Here is a 22,708-nt window from a genome sequence, read left to right on the forward strand (position 1 = left end):
GGTAAAAACTTGTAATGGCCTTTGGGTGAACATTTAGCCTTACAAAATTTCAGAACTTTGATTCAGAGCCTTCCTGTTAACAAAGAGATGCAGTAACTTTTGAAATAAAAGGACACTCCATATGTGGTATAGGTAGTCTTGTTCTTTTGCTTTTTTTCCCTCATCTAGCATTTGCAATGTGAACATTTCAGAAAATGCAAACATTGATGTTATGTAAATGAGCCTAAATTATATTTTAATGAAACTTCATTGACTGCAAATGAACACCAATTTCTGTGCCGTAACATGAGGATACTTTTTCCAAAATGTTCATGCTATATATTTCTTTTTACTTGTTGAAGAAAGTGGTTTGCTTATGGAAATTCTGGATTTGTTGTGTACAAAACTTATATAAGCAAAGAATTGTTAGAATGAACACACTGAGTACAACGTGAACAGAAGTAGATGTGCTGACAGAATTCTCTAATAATCCTTATTTTGATTTATTCAAAGGGTGAAAAATATACTGTGATCACGTGATCTCTTTTGCCTTTCAAGAAACATTGTTAGTTATTCTCTGTATGTCTTTGGACTAAAGCCACACTTGGCTCAAGTAGCTGCAATTCAGCTGACTTCCGAATAAGTCCGTCCACTTAACAAATGTTTGAGTCTCAAAATTGGACCATTGTAGCAATGTAGTAATCTAGTAAATTTATGTAGAGGTTAATAGTTTAAATAGCTTGAAATGCAACCCCTTCATAATAAACTTTTTTCTCTTTGCATAGATAAAATCCTTGATCTTACGGCTTCAGAGGCTTCAGGAAAAAGCAATAGAGGAAGATGACTATGATAGAGGTGAGAGTTGCTTCTCCCTATGCCTCACTGGATAATGGTGCTTTTTTTTTTTCTTCCCTTCCCTCTCCTTCCTCTATTAATTTTATTTTATATTTGCTACATAGCAGTGGTTTGGTGTGGAAGACTAGTTCAATGAACAGTATTTTTTTTTCTGTTAAACGGCAGGAAACAAGTAAAGGAAAGAAGTAGGTCAGCAGCAGGTAGCAACAGTTTTTATCTTCTTGAGCCACATGGCCATGTAGGAAGGTTGAAATCTAAATATCCACCATCTGGATCAGCTGTTTTTGAAGCAGCATGACTTCAAAAAAATGCAGAAATGAATGAAAGCTTTGAAAGGAGAAAGGACAGGCACTGGCTGCTGACAGAGTGTGATTTGTTGCTTGCCACATTTAGTCATGATACTACAGCAGGGCTCAAACACAGAAATGAGGTCAGTAGCTATTAAAGAAGTGAATGATACTGTCCTGTGGGATTAATGTGATGTCCACTGAGATGAATCAAAACCAGCTAGAGAATATGGTGGTAATAGAGCTACTGGCGTATATCTGTATTTGAGAAGCGCTCTTCCTTTTGTGCTGGTTTTCATTGGGATAGAGTTCATTTTCTTCAAAGTAGCTAGCATGAAGCTTTGTTTTGGATTTATGCTGGAAACAGTTGATAATATAGGGGTGGTTTTAGTTATTGCTGAGCAGTGCTTGCTCAGTCAAGGCCTTTTCTGCTTCTCCTGCCACCCCACCAGTGAGTAGGCTGGGGTTATACAAGACCAGCACACCTTTCAAATGCCTTGGCACTTCTTGTAAGCTGTGTGTGTGCGTGTTCATGACTAGTGCATCTGTTAACATGTATCTTGGGGTTTCTTGCTGTTTCCTGTTATGGTAGTCTATGTTCAAGTACTCATATTTTGTTGGTCTTGAGGTTCTAGATGAAATTCTTCCTGCTAGATCTGTTTTCAGTTGAGGACCCCTGCATAGGTTTCAGTAAAATATGCATGGGTACTTCAGAGTAAAGCTGGAAGAAGATAGTTCCTTTCCTGCCGCTTTTTTACTCTCAGCTTTTAGGTATTGGGGAGTGGTCAGACTTGTGGTTTGTCTTTCAAAATTATGTGTGAAGCTTTACCATGGCTCTGTTTCCCTGCCCTCAGTAGTGTCTCCCAAGACAATTAAAATGTGGTTTAGTAATGTCTAGGGAGTAGGTGCACAGCCCTTCTGCAACAGTGGTCCTGTTAATATCTTAAAGGCCTGCCTATATGTAGGAGAAAAATCTGCTACTGTCACAAGTCGTTCTTTTAGTGTGGCACCTCCTAATGGGGAAAACCTTTTAGATATGTTAAAAGTTGAGAGTGTTGTAGATACTAATGGATTTAATCTCTGTCAAATAGACATTACTGAGGAATAGCTTACGAGGAATGGCTGAGAGCGCTGGGTTGTTCAGCCTGGAGAAGAGGAGGCTGAGGGGAGACCTCATTGCTCTCTACAACTACCTGAAAAGACGTTGTGGAGAGGAGGGTGCTGGCCTCTTCTCCCAAGTGACGGGGGACAGGACAAGGGGCAAGCTCTGCCAGGGGAGATTTAGACTGAACGTTAGGAAAAAAATATTTCACAGAAAGGGTCATTGGGAACTGGCAGAGGCTGCCCAGGGAGGTGGTTGAGTCACCATCCCTGGCGGTGTTTAAAAGATGAGTGGATGAGGTGCTGAGGGACATGGTTTAGTGTTTGATAGGAATGGCTGGACTCTGATTCTGGGGTCTCTTCCAACCTGGTGATTCTATGATACATAACCATGCATCTTTAATTTTGAGTCCTTGACCTGCTTTCTGGTACCCACATACTGGCCTCTGTTCCTCTTCCGAAGCAGCTGTGGACAGGGGATGGGATACAAGTATCCTGACTTCCTCAGGTTGTTTCCGTTTCTTTTTTTGTGAAACGTGGACAGTGTATTTCCAGGGAAAGACAGTGCAGTGCTGCAAGAAGGATTAGAACTGTGACCTTTCCTCTTCCTCTTGCAGTGGTAAGCTTTCCACGTTTGCTTTTGGAACCATGTCACTGCTCCTGGTGGAGAACAAAGTCTTGCCTGGCATGAAGTGAAGTTTGAATGCTTATTAAAGAGATTCCAGATTGGCTAAGTAACAATTTCTGTTCAAGTGAATTCTCTAATTAGCCGTCTTTAAAGGTATCTTATTGCCAGATATTGCTAGCAGGAAATGAAAGTGCTAGAAGTGCAGAGATGTGATGTGGGGCATAAATGAAAATATTATTAGGGAGTGGGAAAAACTAACACAGTGTATGTGGAGGCTGAGGACATTTTAACTATAGTGTTAAAAAAAATTTGTCCCTGTAGTCTGGGGGACTTTGAGTTTTCTGTTAAGAACAGAACAGTTTTGAATCAGATTGTGGTAGTGCTGTGTGTGGTTGTAGCATGATTCTTGTGGATTCTGGAGTGCTGCAGGGGAATAGGAGAAATAGTGTGATGTGAGTAGCTGCAAAATGCGCTGTATGTGAAAGAGGTGAGTAGAGGGGAAGGAGAGCAGATGGTGGAGGAGGGCTGTGGGTGGCTATACACCCAAATGGAAAAATAAATTGTCAATAAATGCATGTAACTGCATTATTGCTTCAGTGGAAGAGGCTCTTCTCCAGCTTCCATCGTAGACAAGAACCAAAGAGAATTTTCCAATTTTGACTTTCTAGGAGCCACCCACTATTGCAGGAGAGGACTCTGTTTTTGATAGCAGTTCAGTGGAAGGAAGATGTATTATCACTTAAAGCTCCTCAGAGCGCTTAGGACTGGTTTCTGCTGTCTGACAGTTGCTTTCCAGATCTCTAGAGCTTTTTTTGAAAGCCCCTGTAGTTTATGGTAGCTATACTTTTGAAACTAAGTGCATGTAAAGTAGTGCCACTTCAGAGAGGGTAAAGTGATGCACTGTGGTTTTAAGTGTGGCAACCAACCAGACTTGGAAATGGCACAGAAATATAGGCAAGTTTTTCCTACTACAAAGCCATTAACAGACACCTTATTGCAAACACATCAGAAATAAGAATCTATTGGTTTTTCTCCTTTGCAGAAGCACAAAACAGATGTGTGCTGCTTGTATCTGTTAGAGAACATGTGTGTTTTCAGCTGCTTGTTAATGAATGAATTATTTATTTCAGGTAGTGCCACGGGTACATAGGAGATCCTTTTATCCTCTCAGGACAGAGGCTGTCCTCCTGTCCCATGTTTGTGCCCACCTGCTAGCAGTCACTGAGCGAGCCTGGTGCTGTGAGGCCTGCAAGGTGCCACCAAGACACGCTCTCTTTCTACTGTAGCAGCAATAGGTTGTTTCAAATGCACCTCAGCTGTGAAATGTTTGTGTCAAATATATATTCAGTTGAGACAAGTCTTATCAGTCCTGGTTTAATTTTAAATAGGAGCCATTACGATGTTACATGTTTTGTTGCTCATTCTGTGTTTGTAGGTGAGGAAATATCATGAAGTAGCCTATTTTTTTTCTGTATTTACTTGTGGTCTCCTCTTGATGGCCACATTACTATATATTTTCAAAAGCAGGTGCAGTACCATGGGAATAAGAAAAGTGTTTTGCCTTGCGTTGCATATAGTAAAAATTGGTCTGTTCTCCAAGGATCATTTGGAGCGTTGTCATGGCTCATTATTCATGATGGAGCTTGACAGCTCCAAGGTTAAACACACTGCTGAATGCAGGAGGGGAAAAAAAGTAGCATATTTTTGTTTCTGTGGGAGTTGTGCTTGCAGTCGAAGCAAGTGTATTTTACTTAAGACAAATCTATTGCTGAAACATTTAAAAAACATTTGCTTGTTCTTTGCTTCTTGAACTTCTCAGCCTTACCTGGTGTAAGGGGCAAATGGATTGCTAAGTGTTAGGACTGAGCGTTGTTGCTGAACTCCACTATTGGTTCACATGCTCTCTCACTGATAATAAATACGTTTCTGCAGACCTTCTGGTTAATTTTAAAAAATGTATTTAATATTTAAAAAAATATCGTGTTGCAGGAATGTGAGTGTATGGATTTACTGCTTGCAACTGGTAGGGAACAGTAACATCCCTGTGCAATCACGTTATATTCAGTTAGGACTCTCCAGTGAAAGTCATTGATTAGATTAGAGTAACTCCTTATCAGTCCAGCGTACCAGCTAGAATATAGAAACATTTATGCTTGTCATGGCAAAATTTATTCTCATTGCTGAGATAGGATTCATGCTGTAGACACATCTAATATCATGCAAGCCATTGTTTTTTTTAGTTCATATCTCAAAGCTTGAGCTATATGAATTGGTGAGCTGTTGTGGGCTTGTGCAATGTGTACTACAGAAAAATAGTGTTGTTATGTTGTTTTGTTTTTTTTGCTTGTTGCTTGTGCTCTTTAAGACTTCCTCACAGCAACTGTCCTTTCCATGTCTCAAGATCTGCAGGGCATCACGAACCAAACCCTGTGCTGTGCTGGAGTTGAGGAGTGTGATTCTGCACATCTTCCATTAATCAGAAGTGTAGGAAGGGAAAAACTTTGTAGTAGTTAGTGTTTGTATGCTAGGAGAGATGCTGTTGCTGACTTTAACCAGCTGTTTGCTTTAAGACAACTGCAGAGAGAGAAAACAATAAAGTATAATGTTAAGTAATGTCTGGTTTGAAAATGTCATTTGTTATAGTATTCAGAGGGAGGTCTTGACCACTTATTATGGTAGAACTTGCAAACGCTGAATTATGCAATAACCCCAAACTCCTGCCCAGGTGTATGGTTGTTGGTCTTTCCAAATTTCTCTTTGCAGTTTAAACTAAAAAAATAGTTTTCCAATGTGCGTATGAAAGATTTCACTGCTGAGTGCATGCAGGATAATACAGCTGGCATCCTTGTGCTCGTTGGCAAGAAACTGTGGGACATCTAAGGAGAAGGAGGTTGCTAGATAAGAGAAATATTTGTAGCAAGTAGAGTTATGCTGAATTACTGTAACTGTGAGACTTCATTGTGGAAAACCACTGGGTTTGCTAGCTAATGGGGCAGATAAGGGTATATAAAGCTTTGCTTGTGCATAATAATGGGATTTTGTTACTGCACCTGGATGGAGTCTGTGCCTTTAGTCACCACATTCCAGTTTAAAGTGCTATTTCTAGTCACAGCTCTTAAAGATTTGAACCAGGCAGTTGAGTGGTATGGTTTGGTTGTTTTGTTTCTTTTTCTTTTTTTTCAGAAGAGCTATTTGCAGATGAGGGTTGGACAGAATCTGCTTTATTGTACTTCTGTTATTTTGAACTCAAATGCTTGATTGACAAATGGTTGTTATAATAGGAGGCAAATGAAGGCCAGGTAGCTCCTTTCCAAGGAAGGACAGTGAATTTGAGAGAGAAGCTACATCCTGAAATAACTCTGAACACATTACTTGGGATTGTACTTGTTTCAGGAAGATGGTTACCTGTGGAAGTCCTTAAACCTAGCTGTATATTGAGTCAAGCACTATATCTGAGGCTACTAATTAATTAAAAGGTGGTGGATGCTGGAGGGGCAGAGCTTCTGAGACACAGGACTTAACTGGGAGCTTGTAACTTGCAGTTGAAGGCCATTGAGTTGGAAATAGGTTTGGGATGGATGAGACAAATATGGCTTTCTGATTGTCAGAACCTTGATTGGTTAAGCTTGTAGAAGGTTCCCGAAATCTGTGGTTAAGTCTTTGGGTTTCATTTTTATAAATTTCCAGTAAAGCTATTAAGAGGACGGGGGAAGGGCTTGTACAAATTCTCAAAACAAATCATCTTTAGATGGATCTTGTTTATCTTGTCTTTTTGTGTCAAACTCTGCCTCCACAAAATGGTTTGAGTGGCGAAGGAAATAAGTGCTGATGTGAAGTATAAATTAGACTTAATTTTCATTGCAATAAAACAGAAGCACCGCAGACCCTGCAACTCTTCCACCTTGTCTGGGTTTCTGTGTTTGAGACACCCATCTAAAATGAAAAGGTAGGACTTTTTCTGTCCATATGTATTTATTATTCAATGCTAGCTGAAATTGTGGACCAAGATGCTGTCATTTAAATGCTTGGTCTTGGCTTCTGTCTACAAACATTAGTAATGACATTACTGTTTCTCTTTATCCAACCTATGTCAGGCTTTTCCAGTTGCGATAGATTTATTTATTTATTTTTAAATCGCGTAATTGAGTTGAGATTTGAGCCAGCCACAATTTAAAGGTCTGAAACTCCTTATCTTACTGTCAGGTAGATGGCTGAAAAACTGTGTTGTTTTTTTTTTTTAAATTTTTTTTCCTTGGTAAAACATAATAATGGCCAATGGTTACTAGGTTGAGGGTCAGGTACACATTTCTGAGTAATTTGGCTTCTGTGTTTGCTTATTACATATGCAGCACATGCACCTTCAGCAACTTCTTGAAATGTTTTTGATGTGTACTCTCATTTTGGCCTAGTTGTTCAATTTCCATCATGTCAGAGTGTGTCTTTATGGTAGATCAGGATCTTGTTGGTATGCTTATGCCTATGCATTGAAAATGCAGCTATTTTCTCTATCTTTAATTTCATAGCAAATATTGGAGAGGGAGCTGCCATAGTCATGCAGTGTCGTGCTTAGACTGTACAGCCTAAATATTTTTGGGAAATGGTAGTATTTTGTGGAGTTCTGCTATGCTCTCTTATTTTCATCTTGGCCAGCGTGAAGAGGTTCAGCTACATCTTGTGTTTCTGGAAGCTGCCTGACAAAAAGAAAATTGCTGAAATTTTGGCATACCATGTGCTTGGAAGCTTTCTGTACTCCCAGCCATCTGCTGTCTAAAACTGACACTGCGGGCTACCACTCCTATGATAGTCAGGCTCTGATTCTCAGTCCATGATGCAGCCAATCTGTTCCCAGACAACCTGGCAAGTCTTTTACAAACGGACAAGCAATGAAAAAATCCAAACAAAATAAGCAGTTATGGGTAATTTAAGAGCTTACTTGCTGAATTGCTGTTTAAAGCATTGAGCTCTGATGGGTGTAACTCGGGAGAAGTGTTGATGTGGTATCTGGACAGTACCCGCTGAGTGAGTGACATGGCTCTCCTGCTACCCAGCCCATCTGCTTACTTTGCACTTGCAAAATCATGCAGCTCAATTTTATATTCGGAACAGACTTATCTTTCCCTTGCTCTTTAGAAATATTAACTGCAGATAAGAAAATTGTCTGTCATTTGCAATGTGGCCACTGGAGACGTTAAGACTATTAATTCAACCAACAACTAGAAATTGATTTTGCTGCCCTTGTCTCACACTTAGAATATAAACATTTTAAGGGAGTGGGAGTACACCTGTGCTTTTTTCTTGTCGTCTGCTTAATAGATGAGTGGATGTGGATAGAAACTTCTAGGTGGTGTGGCAGTGTAGCTTCTGTGTAATTGGGGATTAAAAAAGATACTGAATGACTCTGACTACTACTTGAAAGCAAACAGGAAAGACTTCCAGTGTGAGTCCTCGGTAGGGAACTGATGATGCTTCTTGCTGATTGCTGGGCAGTGTCTGCTTGAATTCCTTAATAGGATGTTTTATTGGAGACCTCCACAGACCTTGCGTTGCCTGTCAAACTCCCCTGCAAAGTCAGATTGCCTCAAGTCAATTAACTTCCTTCTACTAAGGTTTTCCTCCTGTCCTCCCTGTCTGCATGCCTAGACTGAACTGCCTGTGCTCGGCATGTCTGTTCTCTCCTGTGCTTTGCTGCCCTGCCTTCAGCATATGCAAGCTTTTGTATATTCCTTTATCTGTAGCCCTTGAGAGGTAAACAGAGTAAAAACTGCTGTTTTATCAATATTAGTCCTCTTAAGACAGTGACAGGCTTGTAGCAGTAAGTGTTAATCAAAAAGGTGAGGAGGGGAAATTTCACATTCTCAGCGCTCTTGTACAGTAATGTTCTTTGGACAAAGAATTATTGAGTCAGAAGGAAGTGCTGACAGTGGCAGCAGCCAAACAGATGCCAAGTAATGTAAGTTTTAAATGTCTGCTGTTGATGCCATCCTACCACTCTTAATACTAGTCAGTATTTCTCATAGATTTTAATTTGACGTGTAGGAAGTAATTGGGACATCTCCATGTTTGCTGAGATTCTTGAAGAATTAGTTGATTAGTTGGATTGGTTTGATGTAAGGCTAAGTTGAACATGACCACCATGCCTCTGCCATTCCAGAGTGCCTGTTTGTCTTCCTCCTTCTTCACTGAAGAAGTAGCATCTTGGAGAAAAGATTAGAATGTTTGGGTTGCTAGAAGCTGTCCAGGATTCATTCAACTTCTTAAGGAACTGTGTCAATGGGAATAAAGAGCAAAGCCACACTGGGTTTGTATGTGCTATGGCACCATACTATGCATCCGTTGCATTGTTTCAGAGTGTCAGGAATAGTGTTGTAGGCTAGAACACCTGGGATATTGGTCTCAACAAGAAGACCTGTTTATAAACAGTTAGATCTCTATCAGTTGTGGGTTTTTTTGGGTTTGTTTTTTTTTTTTTAAATATGATGTGCTGCACCTGTACTTCTATCACAGAATTACTAGGTTGGAAAAGACCCCCAGGATCATTGAGTCCAACCATTCCTATCAACCACTAAGCCATGTCCCTTAGCACCTCGTCCACCCGTGCCTTAAACACCTCCAGGGAAGGTGACTCAACCACCTCCCTGGGCAGCCTGTTCCAGTGCCCACTGACCCTTTCCATGAAAAACTTTTTTTCTGATGTCAAGCCTGAACCTCCCCTGGCAGAGCTTGAGGCCATTGCCCCTTGCCTGTCCCCTGTTACTTGGGAGAAAAGGCCAGCTTCCTCCTCTTTACAACCTCCTTTCAGGTAATTTTAGACAGCAATAAGGTCTCCTGTCAGCCTTCTCTTCTCTGCTGTCCTAATGTCTTCTATGCTCTTCTTTCTATGCTGTCCTAATGTCCAACCCTCTGAATAGGTGCAGCTGGCCTAAGGTCTAAAACTGCAACCTCTAAATTTCAGATAGTCTTGTTTTTAGTGTTTGCCTCTACCTGAGCCAACCTTCAAAAGTCATGTTGCAAGGAGGTACTAACTGATGTGTCCAGAAAAACCAGCATATGGGAGACATAAGGAGATGGAGACTTAAATTTGATAAGCTTAACAATATAACTTCAATACTTAAGAAGACTTAAGTCTTGAATAATGTGTTATATAATTTTTTTTACCCTAGATCAAGGATTTAAGTGGTGCAAAAGATAATGTGGATTTTTTTTTCTTAATTTTCTTCCTGTTCTGTTGTGAAGCAGTGAGGTAAAATTACTCTAGATTACAATTACTCTTGATACAGGTATTGACTTTCTGCAGTTCAATACGCTGATTTCTTGGGTGGTATTTTACAGGGCCATTATGACTTCCAGTAAAGGTTTGTTGCTAAGAAAAATATCTGTAGGATTCTGACCCTAATTAGGTAAGCTTTTGGACACACTAGCTTGAAGAAGGGCTTGTGTGCCTGTCTGTCATAGTGTTCCAACTTAACTAGTTGCCCTTGCTGACCAGTTAGCCGGACAAGCCTTGTGCTATCTATTTCATGGTGTCATGGTAAAATGCGTGATAAGCAATGCTGTGCCATGGTGATATATGGGGGTGGAAGGAAGAACAGTTTCAGCTTCGCTTTGCAAGATGGTAGGTTCAGTGTTTACCATGGAGACTTCATGGTGAAAACACGACAGCTGCTTCTAAAAATGTCATCTCGGTACTTTGCAGTGGTTGTAAATCTAGTCATGTTAGGAGAGCAACAGGGGACAAAACTGAGGTCTTGTTGTGCCACTATTGTACTTTGTGCATACGGTTCTGGTTGCTTCATCTCAAAAAGGATCTAGTTGTCTGTAAGTAATTGAGAAGAGGACAGCAAAGATGAGCTAGTGGAGCTGTTTTCATGTTACTGCTTAAATGCATCAGGCAAAGTGAGGTAGAATTAGTATATATGTATACAATGTGTCTTTCAAATGAAAAAAACCACCAAAACCTAACAAAAACCCAAACATCATTAAATATTTCTGTGAGCTAGGAGGGGAATCTGGAATCAGTAGTTAAGAAGGGGAAACAATTCTGCCTGGCTTTGAATAGCAGTTGATAATATGCAAGTTACAAGTTTGACCTTCTGCATTACATCTGCGTAACCAAGAGAATGCATAAACAACTAAATCTGCTAGAAGAGGTTTATTTTTTACAAAAAATATTCTGATTTTGTGTTAGAAAACTGGAAATTCAGAAGCAATTACTTAGGAGTTTTCTATTTTGTGTACCAATAGCAGAGAAAGAAATGTTGGTGGAGTTAAAAGGATTTTATTTTAGAGAATTCTGGAAGAATTATTATTATTACAAAGCTATTTGTTTTGAAGTCATACATAAAGTTCTCAGGTGTAGCAAGCAAGTACTGGGGAAGCTATTACAGTTTTGTTTTCAACTAGCAGGTGTTTTAGAAAATGTCTTTCTAACATAAAGCAATTCTGTAGAAGTGAGACATTTAACTTTGAAAAAGCCATTTGTTATAGATGAGTACATTGTTTAGGCTGCTGGATTTCTTCTGGAGGCACAGATGGGAGAGGTGGTAGCACTCAATCTGTGACTTTTTCATGCTTAGTTTTCCTAACAGAGGTGAAGATCAGCTGTGCAGTTGCACCAATGATCTGTCACTCCTAGAATTGTTCATATTTTTAAATGAATCATGGCATCAGAAAAAGACATAGGAGTAGGGATGTGAATATCTGTCTAATTCTTAAACTTAATTCTGCTTTATCTGTTTTTGGCATAATTCTTTTAAGTCCCAAGAGACTATATAGTCTTAAAGAGAAGTGCGTGGTTAAACTCTCTAAATAATAGAGCGTGTAAGAGGATTTTTATCATATCAAATGCATATGAAATGCTCGTGTAATGTTCTAGGTGGTTCGATAGTTTTATATTTCGCCAGTGAAACTTTCTTCTCATGTGTCGTTCTCCTGTATTTATAGTTTGAGATAAGCATTTCACTAATATGTAATTATTTTTTTCAGGAAAAATGCATAGCCACCCTCTAAATATGTACACACAGTGTTATCTGCTGATTTACATATTCCCAAACTACAATTCATTTAGCAATGTGATGGATAGCAAATTTTTTTTTTACCCCTGTAAAAATTAATATAATAGGGGTTTATGAAATACAATGTAAATTCAGAGACAGGTTAGATGATATGGCAGTAGGGATGTAGAAAGACTATCATAGGTCTCATCAGGTCTAGGAGATGCTTCCTTTCTGGAATAGATTACTGTTCTGAGAATTCTTTTCTGCTTCAGCTGTGAACTGTGTGCCTGCTCTGCCATTGCCCTTTTCTGTCCTTCACCCTTAATTGGCTTTATTCTGAGTCATTTCAGAAAGGTCATGAAAATGTAACTGTTCAGAAGCAGGCAACAAGAACGTTTCGAACAGAAGACTTGCATAAGCTTTGAGGCTCAGGTGAAGTAGCTGAGTGCTTTAAGAGTAGTAATCCTTTCAAAAAAACCTGCATTTCTTTCAGCTGACTATACTGGTGTTCCACTGTATGCATCTCTTCTGCATCACTATATAGTCCCTGTGCACCTGAACTGTGTGGTTTCTTTATTTTTGTGTTTTGATCATCACCTGCTCATTCTCAAGGGTGTGTGTGACTCCTAGTACTGTCAAATACTCTGGTTTTATAGTGGAATGACTTTCAGCTGCTGCTCTGCTCTTGGCTAGAGCTGTGCTCTCTTCAGTCTGAATCCTGAGTGACAGTGAGAACTTTCTCAGTAGGAGTTGGCTGAAGTTAAATGACTCTCTTAATGATGCACATATAGAAGCAGAGAGAGAAAAGGTCACTGCTGTACACAATAATGTAGTGCAAAGCCTGCTAGTGGGGTTTATTGCTGAAAAATCCCCATCTATCAAATACCATTGAAGAAGAACAATTTCTCAATCCTTTATCTTGAGCAAGTGTCAAACTGGTAAACTGGATGTAGAAAGCTCAGTAGTGCATTAGTAGTTCTACTGAAGTCTTACATTTATAGGTTTAAGAAAGTATCTCTGGTGACTTAAGGCTGCTGCACTGCTCCTGACCTTCTCCAAGTGTCTACAAGCAGAATCTTCTCTATTCATAGGCTGAATGTCATGCTTTTTTTGTCCAAGTTTATAGAGAATCTACTGTCCTGTCCTTTCAAAGAACAAAACAAAAAAGCTGAGCTCATTTAAGTACACAGCAGCAATTAAAATCAAACACAAATTCATATTGAAGTGCAGAGGTATTATTTTGAAATATTTTAATTGTGACCTTTCCTTGCTAGAATAGAACACTTGTGAGCAAGAGGCAGGCTCCAACAGCTGATTGTTCTGCTGTCACCTAGCTAGTAACAAGAATGAAAGTAGTAAGGATTTTGGAACAAAGAAATTCCAAGCATGCTATTTCACCTGCCTTGCAGGACCTAGGGTAGAAGAGTTGAGATGTAATAATGCCTATGAAAAAAAAAAGTTTTTTTGGTGTTGTGTAAAATGATAAGGTCTTCTAGGGAAAGAAATGCTGAAAATCCTGAAAAGGAGAAAGAATTGGAACTGTTCGGAAGAAAATAAAAAAAAGTATTATTCTAGAATTAAAATTTAATTCTGTTTGAGAGCACTGTCCCTGCAGAAACACTGCTACTGGGGTAGCTTTCTGATATTAATTATTCTGCCATTGTAAGTCTGCTCATGTCTGCCTGTAGATGTTTCTTCTGAGTTTTGTGCAGTTTTACATTTCCTGTCTCTGATTCATTTTTACCCTGTGTGCAACTCCCAGGACTTGTAATGGGGAACACACAGGATCCAATAGGATGCTGTCATTTCGTTTAAATGAGTCTGACAGTTTTTCTTTTGGATGTTTTTGGAGTCTGTTATGCAGTTCCAAATAAGGAGCAGAGGAACAAGGCAGAGAAACAAATAATGCCTTGCAGTGTATTTGTGCTACTCTCAAATATTGTAATTGTTCTTATTTATGTGCCGCTTTGCTTGCTAGGTGAAACTGCCTGTTATTGTATACAAGAGATGAGTGTCTCTTCCCTTCTCTTCCTTTCAAAATGCTTTGGCACTGCTCACCTGTAGGTTTTGTGTTGACTGACCCATTCAGTCTGAATGTTTAGGGGCAGCCTTCCATGCTCAGCAAAATTATTTAGTTCCCATTACTTCGTCTGGGAAGGGAGTTCTAGTTCTAGAATAGTTTTAAGGAAGCAAACTTTGACTTCAACAAGCTTGTGATGAGAGGTTTCTTGTACCTCCATGTATGCCCCTGTTGGGATTGTGCTATTAGCAGCGTCAGCCACGTTTCCTGGCCGCCCTTGTGTGCAAGCAACAGCACTGTGTTTCCTGGTCCTGTGGAGTTAGAGGCCAAGCCTGCCTTGCATGCTGTGAGTGTTTTAATTTGTCTAGAAGCCCTTTTTTCAGTGTTCTAATTTTAGAATGTATAATTGCTTAATAGAAACTTCCTTGTGAAAAACCTCTAGGCATCATTCAGCATGAATGCTCTTAGGAACAACTAATAACAAACTGAAAAATCAATTTTTATCTCAGAAGTTAGGAGGGATGGAAAACTAGTTCTTCAGAGAGAGAACTTACCTTCCTTGCTCCTTAAAGGTTTCCCAGCTCTACCTTCCCTAAGGGGCAGCCTTTCCTCTATCTTTCTTAGAAACATCAACTTTTGTGCTTTCATTTCCACACTCCAGAGTTCAGCACGCTGCCTGGCCATCTCTGTGCCTACCCAAGTTTGTTCTTTCTGTAACAGATCATAGAATGTTTTGGGTTGGAAGAGACCTTAAAGATCATCTAGCTCCAACCCCCCTGCCATGGGCAGGGACTTCTTCCTTGAGATCACATTGCTTATAGCGTCATCCTGCCTAGTCTTGAACACCTCTAGGGATGGAGCATCCACAACTTCCCTGAGCAGCCCCTGTTCTAATGCCTCACCAATCTTACAGTGAAAAAGTCTTCCTAATATATAATTTAAAACTACACTCTTTCAACTTAAAAACATTCTTCTGTCCTATCACTGCACTCTCTTATAAAGGGCCCCTCCCCAGCTTTCTTGTAGCCTTCCTTTAAGTACTGGAAGGCTGCTATAAGGTCTCCCTGGAGCCTTCTCTTCTCCAGGATGAACACTGCCAACTCCCTTGACCTGTCCTTATAGGGAGGGTGTTCCATTCCTCTGATCATCTTGATGGCCACATGAGCATATCAATGCTTTATGTACGTTCCCCACTGCTGGAGCAGGGATCCTAGAAGCTACAGTGTGCCTAGACAAGGTAGAGGGGTGTGCGTGCATGTGTGTGTGTATGTATAGTTGGTGCCTCTCAGTTCTAAGGAACATCTTCTTTCTCATGATCATAATTTCTTTCTCCCTATTCATTACAAAGATATGCTCTATGCCTGCCTAAAGTTACCAAAGCCCATTTCTAAGAATAAATATTTATCTGTCATGTAATGCAATGGTTTACATTGTTCCTACCATCTCCCATGCCTGCTTAATAGAAATGTTGTTAAATGTTACCTGTGGTGCAGAATTTCTTGATGGTACCCTTGGGAAAGCGAAAAAAGCAGCCCTGGTAGGCAACCAGAAAGGCTGACTATACCAAAGATCACTGGATAACCTTTGGAAAAAGAAAGAAAACAGTGTGAAATACTAGATTTTTTAAAAAAAATTTAATTCTCATCTGCATACTAATTGACCTGACAATTGGAGGTCTTGAAGTGATATTTAGCACACAAACCTATTATTGCAGCTTCCAAGCAAGTAGGCAGAAGATATCAGGGCCAGCTAGAAGTCACAAAACATACTGATCGCCCCTGCTATATAAAGGAATTTAAAGCAACAACCGAAAGCCATCTTGCAGGAGAGAGATACAGAAAGTCTGGCTCTTCCTTGATGTTAATATTCTGCTCAGCGAACATTAACTAACTGCTGGAGATTTCATTCAAAGGTTAGGATGAAGCTGTGTCAATGCTTGTTTTGAGTCACAGGATGTTCTTTTTGGGAGTACAGGGTAAGGTCAGAAAGCTGAATGTGTTTCATCATTGCCAACTCTCTTGAAATTCATGACAGTCTTGTTTCCTGCCATCAGCAGAGGACAGCAATTTGGCCTCAAATACCTGAGAATTATCCTGTAGATTTGGGATATGTTTAGCAGTGTTAGGATGTGTTCAGTGCTGTAATGCCTGTTACTGGCTTTTGTGCATGTGATGCTTTTGCCATGCTTGTTTTTTTTTTTCAAATGGTATTTAAGCAGCCTCTTCCTTATTGTTCAGCTGCTTCAAGGCACAGGCAGGTGCTTGCTACTGAAATCTGTGGGAATGACCATAATGAAAAATTGAGTGTTAATAACCAGAGTAGTCCAGTGGGAAATAGGGATCTGTTGGAACTGCTGTCCCTGGGCAGACTCTGACTTCTGGGGTTTTCCAGTTGTTTGTTGAGAAATATGCTGCTTGGGGTCCATTTCTGGCAAAAGGGCTAACAAATGGTTATTCTTTACCATGTTACCTTTGGCTGTGGGGAATTGCCAGGGCTTCTACTGTGCTAATTCAGCCCTAGCAGGTGCTGTTTTCAAGTGAAACATCAGAGTCTCACCTCAGATCACATTCCTTGAAACCTGTGTCCACTACCTGCTGTCATCATCTTTTGTGCTTTCTGCCATACCTTCTACTGCAGCTGGCATTGTTTGCACCTTCTGCATTTCTGTCCTTTTCTTCCCTTTTTTCTTCTCTATTTCTATTAGTTCCATACTCTTCCTCTACCCAGTATTCCCAGGCTACATTTAGTATTAGGAGTAGAGGTATTGTGGGACATCTCTGCTGATCTAGCTGCTAAAGCTTATATATATATTTTGTTTGTTGTTTTCCAAGTCACTGGCTGGACCTAATGCTGCTGGTGGTCTGATTGCTTCCGTAGTTCCAATGTGACAGCAGGCCTGCTAGCAGCCAGCCAGTCTGGTGTTCATCTGGAATTGCCCCTAACTCTAACAGTGTTGGGTGAGCTTTGCAGCCTGGCCTGATGAGAGCCTTGTGGCCAGCCACCAACAAGACTTTAATCCTATTTCAATCCTTTTGCTAGAATTTGAGGTAATGTGTATTCATTTCACAGCTAGGGCTCATTGTTAGTGGATTTAGGTAAATAATTCAAAGTCGTCTTCACACATGAAAAAAATAAAGCAAGGCTAGGAAAGGAAAAGAAGCTGTAGCGTTAGCAGAAATCCTAATATCTAAATATCTTAATCCTTTCCTTAGGAAATAAGTAATTTAAAGAGTTGGGTTAAGTATAAGTACAAATGATGGTTTGTTTCGTTCCTTGAGGAAGATTTGTGAAACTGGGTGGAGTGAACAGGAATGTCTAAATTAGACAAGGCATGTATTTGCTACTTATAAAAGACCTTATTTCTACCTTTTTTTTGAGTTTTATGTTAATTCCCTTGCCTTAAAACAGTGGAGGAAGAAAGTGATTATAAATTAGAATTATGACAGCGCAAATTTAGCAGTCAGGGAGAACGTCTGTAGAATTTACTTGAAAAAAACTAAAAAGGCTTTTGATCATCAGTGAAGCTTGGTAGCAGGGATATATTGTGGGAGACAAGGTGGTTGTACAGAGGGAGATATTCTATAGCATTTTTTGGAAAGAATAACCTTAAGGTTTTTACAGAAAGTTTTAAAGAAAGTAAAGATGTTGTTACATTTTTTAGTATACTTCCACATATTTGACACATTAAGTGTTGCGCATGACTTCACCTTCTGCTAGATCTCTTTAAAGTATTATTTCCAGAAAAGATTTTGGAGACTTAGCACCATGAAGTTTTCCGTGAAGGTTTAGTTCTTTATGTTCAGTGTAGCCTAATTGCATGAGCTATAAGGTATGGCAGCTTTGTAATTCCTGGAGCCCACTGAAGAGATCCATAGGATTTCCTGGCACCAGAGCTGTGTGCAGCGTTTCAGAGGCTGGCAGGTGGCCCCCGTAAGGCTTTCTCTCCATCCTTTGATATGTTGAAACATCCAGTCATCACTGTTGCAGGCAGAATCCTGTGCTGGATGGACTGGAGTCTGATCTAGTCTGGCATTTTTTGTCACTTCAATACTGTTTTTGTTTCTTCTGCTGGTGTAATATGCCTATATTTTGTTGTATGCACTCATGTGCTGCTGGTTTGTGCCTGAAAGGTATAAAGTATAATCTCTAAACTCTTCTTTCTAGTTGTTTGTAAGAAAATTTATAATAAAAATCAAATCTTCCTGAATTTAAGCTCTTATAAGCAGTGTAACCTGCAAACAGACTGCACATCTGATCTTTTGGACTAATTTTGGGTTTTTTTTCTGGATGTGCTTTACTGCAGTTGCAACCTAACATTGCAATGCTGCCATTGTTTATAGTGCTTGTCACTGAAGAAACCTACAGTTCCATTATGGCTCTCTAAGGTCTTGATAGTGTTGTTATTGAGTATTTTTGAATAACTAGTTGAATTTGACATGCTTAGGAAACGTGCCAGGGGGTAAAACAAACATTGCTCCCATTCTTGTATGTGGCAGCTGAATTGGCAGTGAAGAGGTCAGTGAAGAATGCCACTCTGTCCCTTGGCCAGTATCCAGCCTCCCGTTCCCCATGGAAGTGAAAACCTATGAAAGGAGCTATATGTTACCATGCTATGCCAGATCTTTTTTTAATATTGGAGCAATAAAGCTTTGAAACAGAGTTATGTGGATTCAGATACTAATACGATATCTCTCCCAGTTCTTACTGGCAGGATGGTCCAATTTTCTTATCAACTTGGATGGTGTTATTTCTACTAGCCTCATTTTGGAGTAAAGTTTATTCTGTATGTGAGGGACAGAGTTGCAGCTGTCTCTGTAGGGGGCTATCTCTTGGGGGATGTGACAGCTGGAGGACACCTGGGAGAAAGTGATCATGATAGAATCTTCAGTTCATGATAGAATTTTCAGTTCTAGGTGAGGTGAGGAGAGGGATTAGCAGAACAGTCATATTAAACTTCCAGAGGGCAAACTTTGAACTGTTCAGAAGGCTGGTTGACAAACTCCCATGTGAGACAGTACTTAAGAGCAAGGGAGCCCACGAGGGCTGGGAGCTCTTCAAAAAGGAAGTCCTAGCACCTCAGTAGCAAGCTGTCCCCGTGTTCTGGAGAAGGAGCCGGTGGGGAAAAAAACCAGCTTGATTGAGCAAGGAGATCTTGCGTGACATCAAAAAGAAGAGGAATATCTATGAGCTTTGGAAGAGGAACAGGTGTCTTGGGTGGACTATAGGGAGGAAGTGAGATTGTGCAGAGAAAAAAATCAGGAGGGCTAAGGCACAACTAGAGCTCAGATTGGCCAAGTCTGTGAAAGATAACAAAAAATCTTTCTATAAATACATTAATAATAAAAGGAGGACCAGGGAGAATATTCAGTCCCTATTGGATTCAAATGGAACAACTGTGACAAGGGATGAGGGCAAGGCTGAGGTACTTAATGCCTTCTTTGCTTCAGTCTTTCATAGTAAGGAAAGTTGTTACCTGTGTGTACATCCCCAGGAGTTAGAGGAGCAGAACAAAGCTCCCATGATCCAAGAGGAGGTGGTCAGAGACTTGCTTGGCCAACTAAGCACCCACAAGTCTATGGGGCTGGATGGGATCCATCCAGGAGTATTGAGGGAGCTGGTGGATGTGCTGGCCAAACCCCTTTCCATCATCTTCCAGCGGTCCGAGCTGACTGGGGAAGTTCCACTGGACTGGAGGCTGGCTGATGTTGTGCCCATCTACAAGAAGGGTCACAGGAAGGATCCAGGAAACCACAGGCTTGTCAGTCTGACCTCAGTGCCAGGGAAAGTCATGGAGCAGGTGATCTTGAGTGCTATCATGAAGCACATGCAAGAGAACCAGGTGATCAGGCCCAGTCAACATGGGTTCACAAAAGGCAGGTCTTGCCAGACTAACCTGATCGCCTTCTATGACAAAGTGACTCAGCTGGTGGAGGAGGGAAAGGCTGTGGATGTGGTCTTCCTGGACTTCAGTAAAGCCTTTGACACAGTTTCTCACAGCATTCTGCTTGAGAAACTGTCAGCCTCTGGCCTGGACAGGCGCACACTCTCCTGGGTGGAAAACTGGTAGGATGGCCGGGCCCAGAGAGTGGTGGGAAATGGTGTGAGATCCAGCTGGAGCCCAGTTACAAGTGGGGTTCCCCAGGGCTCAGTGCTGGGTCCAGCCCTGTTCAATGTCTTTATCAATGACCTGGATGAAGGCATTGAGTGCACCCTTACCAAGTTTGCAGACGACACTAAGCTGGGTGGAAGTGTCGATCTGCTGGAGGGTAGGGAGGCTCTGCAAAGGGATCTGAACAGACTGGAGACCAATGGCATGAGGTTTAACAAGGCCAAATGCCGGGTCCTGCACTTGGGGCACAACAACCCTGTGCAGTGCTACAGACTAGGAGAAGCCTGTCTAGAAAGCTTCCCAGAGAAGGACCTGGGTGTTATGGTTGACAGCCGACTGAATATGAGCCAGCAGTGTGCCCAGGTGGCCAAGAAGGCCAATGGCATCTTGGCTTGTATCAGAAACGGTGTGACCAGGAGGTCCAGGGAGGTTCTTCTCCCTCTGTACTCGGCACTGGTGAGACCGCTCCTTGAATCCTGTGTTCAGTTCTGGGTCTCTCACCACAAGAAGGATGTTGAGGCTCTGGAGCGAGTCCAGAGAAGAGCAGCAAAGCTGGTAAAGGGGCTTAAGAAATAAAGTCTTATGAGGAGCGGCTGAGAGAGCTGGGGTTGTTTAGCCTGGAGAAGAGGAGGCTGAGGGGAGACCTCATTGCTCTCTACAACTATCTGAAAGGAGGTTGGGGAGAGGAGGGTGCTGGCCTCTTCTCCCAAGTGAGAGGGGACAGGACAAGGGAGAATGGCCTCAAACTCCAGCAGGGGCGTTTCAGGCTGGACATCAGAAAAATTTTTACAGAAAGGGTCATTGGGCACTGGCAGAGGCTGCCCAGGGAGGTGGTTGATTGACCTTCCCTGGAGGTGTTTAAGGCACGGGTGGATGAGGTGCTGAGGGCCATGGTTTAGTGGTTGATAGGAATGATTGAACTCAATGATCAAGTGGGTCTTTTCCAACCTAATGATTCTGTTCTTTAACAAAAAGTTATTTCATCTCAATCTGCTGTAAATTTTGCTTAGGAGATGCACAGTTTTGATTATATTCACCTGGCTTCTGGGAAATCTAGTAAGACCTAAAGCAGCTTTGCAGCACATCTATTATAGAAGCCCAGTGCTTACAATCAGTGCATTGATTGCACACTAAGGTGAGAAAGGTCTGTGTTTTTCTGCTTTTAGAGTCTGATGTGTAAAATATTTTTACTACTCTTGTCATTAAGTGTAAAATTTCTTCCAAACTTGTCTTAATGATAAAGGATGTGCTAGTGTTCAATTTGTAAGCTGTTATTATTAATGGGAACAGTACGCTGAGTTCGGTATGAATTGCTTTTGGATTGATGTAGTAAGGTGAGGTGAATCTGAGCATCTTCCTTCCCTTTTCTATCATTGTGCAACACACATCAAGCTTCCTTGGGTGAACAGGGGTCGTATGTCTGTGTTCGTTGGGTTTTTGCTCACTAAGCCTTAGTATTTCAGTTCCAGTATTGAAGTGCCCTAATGCTGACTTCTGTATTTGTATACATTAATTTTATGTTTCACAACACATTGTGATGTTCCAAATGATATAGTGATACTTTTTGGAGAAGCAGAGAAAAATGTTTGAGAGAGAATGAATTATTATAAAGGAATAGGGAGCTGAAAGAAAAGAAAAAAAAAACCCAACACAACAGATCAATATTTTTTTTTGTTTGTTTTGGACTACATAATTGTATTTATCTTTTTGCTGTAGGCACGCTGCTTCAGCATTTTAATTAAAGACTGTAAAATCTATTGAGCTCTTATCATGATTGGAGCTTCAAAGTTGTAAGGTGTCACTATCAATAAATACTGACATTTTAATTTTCATGTTTTTATAGAAAAGTTGTCTGTGTGTTACTTGGTGTATTTCAGTTTATGTACTTGTGGAGCCCGTAAATCAAGCTGTTCTCATTAGTATGTAAGAAAGTTACATTAATGTTGGTTTGTCATATCTTGGAAGAAAATGAAGGACTCGGTGCTTTTGTCCTCTATCATGTTGATGATAACAAAGTTTATTTTTCTGTAGTAGCCATTATTTGATGGACTGACCTTTACCAATTTATGGCGCTGATGTAGTGGAAGGGACATTTTTCCACTTGACCTTTATGCAATGTGTCAGCTTGTTTTGTAGCACCAAATGAGTTACAACTGACAGATTTGACGGATCACTAACTTGACAGGAGTTTATCGTTTCGAAGAAGAAACGTGTTGAAATGCGGAGCCTCTAGTACATAGCATGATTTGCATGTCCTCCATCACTAAGAAACAACTGCTGCCTAAATTGCAATGTGAACACTGATTAATGGAGATTCTAGGCAAGCAGTCATCAAACAATGGTTTCAAGAGTCAAATCTATTGTTCTAATTTTCTCCTCTCTTTGTTTTTTAACAAAATAATGATGTTGTTCTGTATTTTAACCTTGCTTTGTCTTAATACCTCTGTCTATAAAAGGAAGAGTAAGTCAGATAAACCGTTTTCAACACACAGTGAGGAAGACTTCTGCTCATATGTGTGTGTATATATTAGTTTGTTTATTTGTACAGTAACAAAATATTGGCCAGATATAGTTCTGGGAATAAAGAAGTTCTAGGTGTGGGGAGCTATAAACATATCTGAAGTTGAGGGTGGATAATGTAAGGGGAACCGTAAAGGAGGACTGAACGGCCATGCCGTACTGCTACAGCCAGGAGACACAGAGGGCACCTGCTCTTCAGATTTGTTGCAGTAAAGC

At 40.6% G+C, this 22,708-nt stretch overlaps 1 protein-coding gene across 3 annotated transcripts in view; it reads left to right on the forward strand.

Annotated features, from left to right (window-relative positions):
- DISC1 (DISC1 scaffold protein) overlaps positions 1-22,708 on the forward strand; it is a 201,885-nt gene that overhangs the window by 23,574 nt on the left and 155,603 nt on the right. For all 3 annotated transcript variants that reach the window (XR_011337009.1, XM_069852290.1, XM_069852289.1), the window contains exon 3: positions 765-834. Coding sequence is in view for 2 of the 3 variants with exons in the window: in XM_069852290.1 (XP_069708391.1) it covers positions 765-834 (70 nt within the window). In the remaining variant the exon portion in view is untranslated. The remainder of the gene's footprint in view (positions 1-764; positions 835-22,708) is intronic.

Source organism: Phaenicophaeus curvirostris, chromosome 2 (assembly GCF_032191515.1).
Source record: "Phaenicophaeus curvirostris isolate KB17595 chromosome 2, BPBGC_Pcur_1.0, whole genome shotgun sequence".
Classification (NCBI taxonomy): Eukaryota; Metazoa; Chordata; class Aves; order Cuculiformes; family Cuculidae; genus Phaenicophaeus; species Phaenicophaeus curvirostris.